This window comes from Dermacentor silvarum, chromosome 3 (assembly GCF_013339745.2).
Source record: "Dermacentor silvarum isolate Dsil-2018 chromosome 3, BIME_Dsil_1.4, whole genome shotgun sequence".
NCBI classification, from domain to species: Eukaryota; Metazoa; Arthropoda; class Arachnida; order Ixodida; family Ixodidae; genus Dermacentor; species Dermacentor silvarum.
Window position 1 is genome coordinate 182,444,090 of NC_051156.1, and position 10,449 is coordinate 182,454,538.

A 10,449-nucleotide genomic window follows, 5' to 3' on the forward strand; every position below is an offset into this window, starting at 1 on the left:
CAATCCAGAGATGTGCACAAACATATACTTCTGCAGAACCATCCTTGTCCATTGTGTGCTGTAAGGCATACACTTATGTTAACCTGTTCATGTGACTAATGCTTACTTTAAAACGATGGTTGACCAGGTTACGTTCAGAGATGCTCGGGTACTACGACTAGGCACGCACGTGGGACAATGAGGATGCAGAACACTACTACAAATAATAAGTAGGAATGAAATCGCACTTAGAGGTAAATTTAGTCCTTAACTGCAGGTTTTAAAATGTTGTCTCGCTAATTCTCTGCCGTGCCCCTGATTGTATGGAGGTGCGCAAAAGCATGTCAAGACCAGAGTCATGACGACAGTCTGTCTACTTTAATTTTTTCTTCCACTCTGGGAAACTTGCACTTGCTCCCGCTGTGCTCCTTATGGCCAACAGAGTTGCGCCTATTTGATTGGGAGTTATAAATTCTATTCATTTCAAGATCTTGAATTTCCACAGGCCCCTAAATTTAATATTCCTGTTAAACTGGTGTGTTGTAATTTGATGTGTCGTATACAAAAAATTCGCACGGCTTCCTCGCATCACTGTACTACGGAGACGGAAGAGCTGACCGCTTTTCAAAACTACTATGTGTGCGCCGTCAATTGTCCCGCACCTTCCAGAGGCCTTCTGCATCATTCTATGTGAGAACCTTTGCTTCTTCAAAAACTTTCGGATCGCTTTCGAATTCGATATTCCCAAGGCTCGCAATCATAGATCCGAGAGCCTTCGCATACTGTCTGGCACGATTTCCCGTTACATGCACGTATATATACTTCCAACACCTGCCAAAAGAGGGAGCCGCCTTCCCCCCACATGACATCTTGCTCAGAAGGCAGTCTTGAACGCGCGTTTTAGCTACGCTATACTACGATATACAGCTATAATTATAGATCATCGCACGCAAAGAGCACTACGGCGAGCTGCTGCACACCAGAGACGATAAAACGCGTATATTTTACAACTCGATCCACAAACGCGCGATGCCTAATGAACTTTTTTGGCAGCGCCTTCGGTGACCGTAGCGAGGGCTTCGACGATGGCGGCCATGTGGTCGGTGCCGGTGCCGCAGCATCCTCCGAAGAACCTGACGCCGGCTCCGTACCACTCGACCACCTGCGACTGCAGCTTCTTGCGGTCCTTGGGCGGCTGGCCGAACACTCCCACCTCGTGAAACTCGGCGTCGGGCCGAGCGACCAACGGTGGCCTCCCCGCCTTCCAGACACCCGACAACAGTGGTGCCACCATGTGCGCCTGGATCCGAAGCGGCATTGCGACACACCAGTGAAAAACAACAAACGAATTGTAATATGTGTCTTGGACCAGTCGGCAGTGCGCACGCACTTCAAGAAATGTATAACGCAATGACACGGGACGAAAAAAGAGCACGTTTAGGCATGATGTCGCGCGGGGTAATTTGCAAATGAGAGTTCTCGGCCCGTGGCCCTATTCTACAACTGCAAGGTGACAACAAAAGTCTTGCTGAAGTTTCTGCATGATACGAAGACGAGCAGCTCGATAGTACTGCCGCTGTCTAATCTACATCATCCATTCCAATATTTTCACTCCTTTTCCCTCTTCCCCAGTGCAGAGTAGCAGACCAGTGCGCACCCCTTTGCCTTTCCTGTAAATATATCACTCCTATGAATGCATAAAACTAATAGAACGCACAGCACGACGTACGGTGCCAAGCGTGCAGCCTTTGGTCCATTTCGTCAGTAACATGACGCGTAGGTGCCGTTTATTTAGCCGCCACTGTGGATTGGCGTCTTGCGCTTTCACTATACCTAGCTGTTCACTTTTCTTAACTGTGCGCCGCGCCCTCGCGCTGAAAATTTAGCGAAACAAGGAAGAAGTGCGATGCAGATCGACGTCACGCGCATCTACCAAAAAATAGCAGAACCGCAAGCTCTCCGAGAGAAGAGCCCATTCCCGAAAAGCAACCAAAGGTTATAAAGCAATGCTCGAGCAATTAGACTCATGAAGTCACTTTATTTCGTTTTTTTTTTTTTTTTTCCACAAACTGAAGCTTTCTTTGTCTCTTCCCTCCCGATTTTCGGGTGCTGTTGAGCCACTGTGTATGTCCACTCATGGCCAACTAAGCCAAAGCCTTAAATGTATTTGGGTATGTGTGGCACATATTCTCTGTGCATAAACCTCTCATCAACATTCTTCCCTCAACATGTTGCAAGAAAGAGTAAATGCAAGGCACGTAAGGCTGATTTACTACCCTGCACGGGGGTCGATGTACCAACCCTCGAGAAGCATCGTACATCGCATACGTTTTCATGACAGAGACGTCTAACAGGCGAGGCCGTGCGCGTACGTGTCATCCGCTATACTGCTGCTACCTCACCAGCTCAAACAAGCGGCAGATTTTCATTATATTTTTTGTGATTTTTGATGACTCGATTGGAATTAATTGCGAAAAATGAAGGTTGCCTAGGTATTACCGTAGAAAATTAAAAGGGCAATGTTTCCCTTTTTGAACTTCGCGCGCGAGCCGCAACGCCAGTGCGTTAGTATGACGTCGCGAGTTTCAAAATATTTTCAAATGTTCGGCTTCTTTTGTTCAGAAAAGTTCTAACATGGTTGGCGCACTTTAATTTATTGCCGCCCACACATGTACGCCGACACCTTGCACGAACAGGCGCAGGTGACATCTTATGAGACGGGTATGGCATGTACGTCGGGCTAAGTAAGGATAAGGAGGTAGTAAAAAACCTCCTTGACCAAGGAGGGAAAGGATCCACCGTACTTCGGGGCTGTGGATCATCTGCTAAATGCACGTAACTTTGCTGCCTCACTTCAATTGTCAGTTAGTGGATCTTGGATATCCAATTCACCGGCTGAACATTCCGATGTGTCATGCCCAAAGTAATATGAATGCTATCTGCCACAGGCGATTAAAATATGTGTTCCGGCGACGACGACGGAAAAGCGCCTGGAGTGTCCATATAATTGCTATCGCAATAAAAAAAATGTATGTTGTTGCGTCAAGTTGAAACGATACGGTGACCTCGTTAAAGGAGCCAAGCGGAAGAGAAAACAAAATCCTAAGTTCGTTCTTGTAAGCGTCACAATTGCGTAAGCGCGCCACTTCCGTGAGCATCCGTCTGTCACGTGACCTCCCCGCTGCCCATGCAGTCTGTAATTAATTATCAGCGTTTACGCGCATGCTTTGTCACGAGGTACTGTCTCAGCGCATGCGAGTACACGATCGATACATTCTCCTAACACAGTCGAATGACCACCGCAGTGAAGCTGGCTTCTCCGCACAAAGTGGCTTACTGTGGTGAAGCCAGCTTCGCCGACTAGAAACCATCAAGAGCCAGCTCTACCTCAACTAGGATTGCACACCCTTCAAAAACACATTTGTGATCCTTTGGGGATGACTCGGCACACTGATCACATACGGCGCTTGTGGTTACCGAGCGCATAAGAAATCTTTGCCTCCTCAAAAGCGGTACATGTGTGCGCCTGTACATCATACCCCGTTTCAAGTAAACCCATTTGTTGAAGCTAGCGCTTGTGTGTGTTCACTTGCTTCGTACGTGTCTTCTATTGCGCTTGAACGATTACCAGTATGCAATAGGCAGACTACGAAAGGGGGCAGCCAATCTTCCACTTCGTATTAGGCTAACCACACAAACAGACCGATTACATTAAGGCAACATAAACGCTACCTTGATGACTCTACGGCACTGTATTATCATTGTGCGCCATCTTACTCTGCCGCCGCATAGTTCAGGTGTCCGCGGCAGGAGATTTCCTCCCACCGTTAGAAAACGTGCAACTCGGGAAACACGATGTCTTCTACCGTATATGCGTTATGCTGCAAGGGTGTATATCGCGAAGTAGTAGCAGAAGTCTCAAAGTCTCAAACGATTTAGCGTTTCCACTTAGAGTTCCTTTAACTTCGCTGTTTTGTCTGTTATTTCTCGCTCTCTCGCTAGCAACAGTGCGAGAGTGCCGAGTGTATGCAGCACTTTAAGCTTCTCTTCGTCGATATATGTATAGTATATGCATTTAAACGTATTTTCTCCAACACGAAGCACCAGGAGCGAGAAAAGCTTTTGCATGCAGCATTATATTTATTGCCTGGTGGATGTTGTTGGACACGACGTCGTTGGAGATGGACAGGATCGATGCTCTCTAGTGAAACCGCGATAGAGCTGGCCAGCATTCCTATATGCTGCAGAAAGTTATTCGCATTCGTTAACGCGGCCCTATAGAAGGACGCGCGCGCGTCGATACGTCGACGTGCCTGGCAGCAGTTGACGCCGATGGCCGCGAGCTGACCCGCCGAGTCCTCGGCGAGGCAGGCGCGCACCGCGTCGGCGATGCTCTCGCCCTTAGCCGTGAGCCGCTCGTTCTGACAGCTGAAGCTGAGCCAAGCCCTGACGCCCGGGAACTCGCGCAGCAGCCTGACCAGGGCCAGGGCCTCGCGCAGTGCGGGCACCGTCTCGAAGGCGAGCAGGTCGCAGCCGCCGGCGCGCACCAGACACCGCACCCGGGGCCGGTGCCAGTCGCGCAGCTCGTCGGCCGACAGCCGGTCCGCGTAGCTGCCGTTGTACTCGGAGCCGTCGTACAGGTACGCGCCGTACGGACCCACCGAGCCGGCGACGCGCACCGCTGAGGCATCGGAGTTACACGCCGCTGTGCACACAATTTGGGAAAGCGATTTAGGCGTTGACGTGTGTATACTTTGCAGCGACAGCTGCGTGTGCGCAGTTGTGCGCGCACCACTCGTTAAAACGCAGCAACGAGAGGAGACCGGTGCTGCAGATCTATTAAGGTGCACGTTGTAAATAAAACTGTTTCTCAATTTTCGAGTAATTAAAAAGTGGTAAAAAACGTGTTAGATTGCTACGAAGGGAATAAATCGTTCGACAACTAATTAATGCGCGTTCCAGGGGCGAATGCGCCATGCTCAGCGTTGACCGTGACGTTGACACACGGCCGCCGGCTGACATTTCGCATGGTGCCGCAGCTACACACACACATCTTCCCATTGATTTTAGTAATTGGTATAATGCGAGGTGATGTCACGGAAGGCATACGTTCAGCGCTTGTTCTGTGGCATTTGTTTCCCTGCGTGTCCTTGGTTCAGTCGCGCCGTTTCAGCATTGTTCGAAATATGAGAGGACACAGGCGGACTGCGCGGAGCATCTTTGCGCGCTCGCGCAGGCACGCACGCACGCACGCACGCACCATAACCACCACAAAGAAGCCATAATCACCACAGAAAAGATTGCTGCAAGGAAGGCAACCACAGCTGAAGCACAAACAACTAGGATCCTGAATGCTGTTCACGAAGGACAAGGCGAAGAACACGTAAGGAGCTCGAGCAAGCTTTAAAATTAGGATTGAAGAGCTAGGACAAGCGATATAGTAGACGTGCATATCGTATCGGGACGTGCAGAGACGCCGCTGGTCGCATATACGTAAGCTTCTGTTATCAAAGGTACCCTTGCGCTGCTGAGCACGAGGTCGCGGGATCGAATCCCGGCCCCGGCGGCCGCATTTCAATGGAGTCGAAATGCAAAAACGCCCGTGTGCTTGCGTTGTAATGCACGTTAAAGAACCCCAGGTGGTCAAAATTAATCCGGAGCCCTCCACTACGGCGTGCCTCATAATCAGAACTGGTTTTGGCACGTAAAACCCCAGAAAGAAGAAGAAATCAAAGGTACGCACATACCGGTATGACCGGCTTTCCTTTCGTGTCAAACGAAACATTTAATAAATGGTAAATTATATGGACTATATAATGTAATTTGCATTTCCATGAATGCAGCGGTAAATGACATCAATAAGCAAACATAATTAGAGTAATTATAATAGTAATTGATAGCATGAAAGAAACGTAATGTTGACAAAGGTGACGTACTCTTTCGAGACTATACATTCATTAATTTTGTGGAAAAACGTTGCTTATACCAGCGGAGAAAATGAAGACCAAGGTCCCCCCCTTTCTTTTTAATTTCATGCCCAGACCTCAACTCCGCTACGTTAGTGTGACGTCACCACGCTTTCATTTTGGCGTCTTTCTAAGCAGTTTCCGAGCCTCCGCTCACAGCAAGACTGACGTTTCCGGTATATTCTCGGGCTAAGTGAGGTTTATCAATGCAGCTTAACTTAATATTACTATTCAGTGTCCACACTAACGAGGAACTTCACTTGAGCCGAGCTGTATTTGCAAATTCCACTAGTGCAGTAGAAAATCGGCTACTCTAGGGCAGAACTTGGCAAGCCAAATCAAAACGCAAATATGCAAGACCTAGCTGTGATGACGACGCCCTGGCGTCACTGCATCATTTCGCAGTGACGTCATGGTTTCTGACAGCGTCTACTCAAATATATAGTAAATTGTTTATCGGCAATGAAATGGTACATTGCATTCTAAAATACAGGACGCAATTAACCTCCCAGGTTTTCTAAATTTCTTATTTGCGCCAAAACGACGAAAATACTAGAAGATACGTTGAAATCCGCGTGACGTCAAACAGACGTACCAACGCTGTGGTTTTACGCTCGAAATTCAAGAAAGATAATTGCGTGACTTTCATTTTCTCTGGTAATGAGTAAGTCAAACTTCGTTCTAACAAAACGGGATATAACGAAGTAAGTAGAATCAAGTAAGTGAAACATGCGCAGTAATGGACACAACGAAGTAACATATATAACGAAGTAATTCTGACTCCTCCTTCAACTTTCTTAAACCAGGTTTTACTCTATTTCCGCAGCTAAATTAATGAAAATGGGGTTCTTAAAATATTATTTACTATTCTTGACTGATATGTAGCGTTTCTATTTAGTGTTATCACTAGGCGCGCGCACCTTTATTTTTATGCGTTCGGTCATCGGCGCCAAGTCTGCGGGGCATGTCGAGCGCGCTCCGACGCGCCAGTCTGACGCTGGAGGCGATGAGGTCTTCGGCCTCAGAGACGCTGACGGACAGGTGCTCCTGCAGCGCCGGGACGCTCGCTCGCAGCGTGCAAGTGGTCAGCACGTTGCAGCCGACGCTTAGGTAGTCCTGGTAAGCCTGCACGCATCGTGTGATACGGAATGCGTATACACGTCTCTTAATTAGGCGCGCGAACGTTACGACATGTGTTGATGACATTGTTTGTCCGACATCGGCACGGCACCAAACTGCAAAACTGTCGGCTATATAGTCTTGCAAACGCGCGCTATACAAATTGATCGAGAGTACTGTCGGCTACTGAGACAGCAATTAAGGTTACGCATACTTCATATACCAGTGACAGACAAGTTTATTTTACAGCCAAGCTGTTAGCCTCTAGTTGGTCGGGATTTTTCGTGTCCGCGTGCGCGGTGCTCACACAAAAATGTGGGCCGATTCCGGGGGCAGTGCAAAGAAGCGGGAATCGCACAATGTGCTGCTTATCCAAGAGGCGTATCACATGACGTCATCAGGTGAGATCTACACTTCACGAAGACGTCATCACGTGACGTCACGTTTGACATGTTGACGTCATCGGATTACGTCATCGGGCGATAAATAGATAAATAAATAAATAATCCGTGCACATGACTCCTGCGCACTGAATATCGGAGTTGCTTGCCATGGGTACATCTGCATATACTACATATACAGATACTGCAGTGTTTCAGAGTGAATGGTGGGAGCGCCGATCACAAAATTATTTCAGACGTTGGCGACCAAATTTATCGAAGAGGACTGACATACCGTATTTACTTGTGCAAGGCTTGCCTTCATGTAAAGCCCGCACCCCCACTTTGGAGTGCGATAAATTGGGGGAAAAAAATGTTTTAATAAACGTAACACACGTACTCGCGTGCTGGTTAATTCCCGTAAGCCGCTTATAGAATATATTTCATGGTCATAGCCCACATCACTTATCACGGTCATTATTTTAGTGTCTATATATTTTACGCCATTTACAGCGAATGTTTTAGGCCTCTATACAGTCACAATACAATTACCATTTCTCATTTACCATTTCGTAGACTGCTTCATACCATATTTATTGCCACTCTTTGGCCATCCGTGGCCCTTGCGTCAATAAAACTAATGTATCATCATCACCCGAGCGCAGTTCAAGGCTTCAGTGATCGAGTATGTCAGGCCCGTACCTGGTAAAAATACTGAAAAAAAAAAAAAATCACGGGCCTTACACTAGTAAATACGGTAATTTAGCCTATGGCCGGCGCGATCCTGTACTATATTTGGTCGATATATATATGACAGGTTGCCGAGAACGGCGCTGACCTTAAATAAGGTCCCTATATCTAGATAAAACAAGTTTAACCTTGTTTTATCTACAGATAGGGACCTTAACCTTGAGAAGGGCGACACCGCCATTCGATATGCATCTATCTCTTCGGGCTCGTTGCAAGCATATAAAGCCCAAACACATTCGCGTGTCACGATTAGTCTCGCCGTGACGTCATTTCGGAGGTCGAATGTGGCGAACCGTGTCGTAAATGTGCGCCTCACCTTGACGAGGTCGTCTGGCCTGGTCGCCAGGAGCCTGGCCGTCCAAAGCGGGTCCCCGTCCAGGTCAGACCCGATGACGGTGTCCAGGCTGCCGTTCACGATAGCCGGCTCCCCTTGCGGCCCTGTCACACCGGTAGCCGCCATCTTGTCCCTCTTCTTCGTCTTAATTTCTGGCACGTGTCCACGCGTGCACGGAGACCGGGGGGCGTCCGTGGCAGGCCACAAAGCAGGAGGAAAATGTTATAAACAATAACCCAGTCCAAGCGTCGCCCTTTAAGGCTTTTGTCATAAAAGTGCCTCTGAGATAAAAGATCGAGACGTTAACCCCACAATGCCCAACGATCGAACTATATATGTTTGCTAGCGTGTATAGTTTGATACTTCAAATTCGTTGTTTATGTGCGAGAAACATATAATGCACAGCTAATAGGGAGTTTTAGTATAGCGGAAAACGCTTACGTTAGCGTTAACGTGCGACGCAACGCTAACGCAAAAAAAAAAAGGCTGCACTGCGCGGTACAAGGTGTGTTTTAGAATAGCGGAACAGAGCAAAACGCTAACGCTAACGCAAATAAACGCAAATACACTTGGGCGCCATCTCGAGGCGGATACAGCAAACATGAGCAAACCCTCTCGTTAAGCCTACTCCGCCGCTAATCGAAAACAACGCCCATTTGTCACCTGTACGCCGCTGTCGAAGCATCATCACACAAATCTAAAGCAAACACGAGCATTAGTGGGGAACGAATGAGCCGAACAGTGCAGGCCGACGACTCGATAGATACGAAGTGGACGGCTCTCGCTTCAACAGGCGCCGCCATCTTGCCCTACGTACGGAATCCCTTGCGTGCGTTAGCGTTGAACGCTAATGCTATAGCGTTTTTGATTCACTCGTACGAGTTTTCAGTTGCAGATTTAGTTCAGCAAAACATTTATTAGATGATTAATTACTACTCAAATTTTATTTTTACAGCGAAGCTTCAAGGGAACATCCACAGCCGTTTTCGTTCAGCGACGGCGTGCGACAGCGTGATCGGTATCAAATGTCAATGAACGATAATAGGGTTAAACTGCATGCTCGCAGCAACATGCTGCGAGCAGTTCAGCTGGTTTAGCCCTCGGAGCCCAAATGAAAAATATCGTATCTTTTTGTTCACTATACTGTATATACATGTATATCGAATACCTGCCGCAGTTTCTTAGTGGCATTGGTGTTACATTGCCAAGCACGAGGTCGTGGGGTCAGATCCCGGCCGCGGAGGCCGCATTCCGATGAGGGCCAAATGCAAGAACGCACGTTTGTATCGTGCATTGGGTGCACGTTAAAGAACCTGGAGTCCCACACTAAGGCGTGCCTCATAATCAAAAGCAGCAGGGGCGCCCTTGATGTGGGCGATTTGTTGCAACATACTGAATGAGATCGCGTGCCTCATGATTCATGAGGCACTTAAAGTTCATCATCATGCCTCATAATATCATGCAGATTCATCATATCATAAACAGCAGAATTGAATTTATTATCTTGAACCCCTGACCTCGCGCTCACCAGTTAGCGCGCCATGTCCCGTGAGCCACCGCGGCGAGCACAGCCATCGACACTTGTTGTCAGACTCCTCTGAAAAACCCTCGTCGGGATAGGATTATAAAGCACCATGTACCCGTGATCGACTAAATGTGCGCGCATTCTTCCCAGTGCGATTATGCCTGCTTTAGCGCAAGCGCACGCACGCTGTGTGTACATACGCGACGTTATAGTCGCATGCAGCAAAGTGGAAAATTTTAGTAACTTCACATTTTATCCGCTCGCAATCTGGGTCCTTACAAGAGACGCTTGATATATATAAATAGCCACCGCGTATATAACCTTCTGTCCATCTGCTGTCAGTCGGTGGTCCTCCCGCGCTGCTCAAGTAAACTTCATTTGCCAGCGCTATAATTA

The 10,449-nt window shown here is 48.0% G+C and overlaps 2 protein-coding genes across 2 annotated transcripts in view; both read right to left on the reverse strand.

Moving 5' to 3' along the window:
* The window catches only part of LOC119446203 (60S ribosomal protein L6), a 182,328-nt gene extending 177,002 nt beyond the window's left edge, over nucleotides 1-5,326 (reverse strand). Inside the window, exon 1 of the mRNA XM_049663999.1 lies at nucleotides 5,317-5,326. The gene's annotated coding sequence lies outside the window, so the exon portion shown is untranslated. The remainder of the gene's footprint in view (nucleotides 1-5,316) is intronic.
* On the reverse strand, nucleotides 1,013-8,677 carry LOC119445072 (uncharacterized). The gene is made up of 5 exons (XM_049664863.1): nucleotides 8,511-8,677; nucleotides 6,853-7,070; nucleotides 5,240-5,282; nucleotides 4,191-4,745; nucleotides 1,013-1,279 (listed from the first exon to the last, which is right to left on the reverse strand). The coding sequence occupies exons 1-5, from the start codon at nucleotides 8,652-8,654 to the stop codon at nucleotides 1,013-1,015; spliced, it is 1,227 nt and encodes a 408-aa protein (XP_049520820.1). The 5' UTR covers nucleotides 8,655-8,677.
* Nucleotides 8,678-10,449: the final 1,772 nt, after the last annotated feature.

What these genes read in the sequence shown, in the direction of transcription:
- LOC119445072 (XM_049664863.1), bottom strand. Translation starts at nt 8,654, where the DNA reads ATGGCGGCTACCGGTGTGACAGGGCCGCAAGGGGAGCCGGCTATCGTG. An exon ending in AATAAAGGTGCGCGCGCCTA is followed by an intron (nt 5,283 to 6,852) that starts GTGATAACACTA and finishes CCTTCCTTGCAG; the next exon opens with CAATCTTTTCTGTGGTGATT. An exon ending in TGCTGGCCAGCTCTATCGCG is followed by an intron (nt 1,280 to 4,190) that starts GTTTCACTAGAG and finishes CTTCGGATCCAG; the next exon opens with GCGCACATGGTGGCACCACT.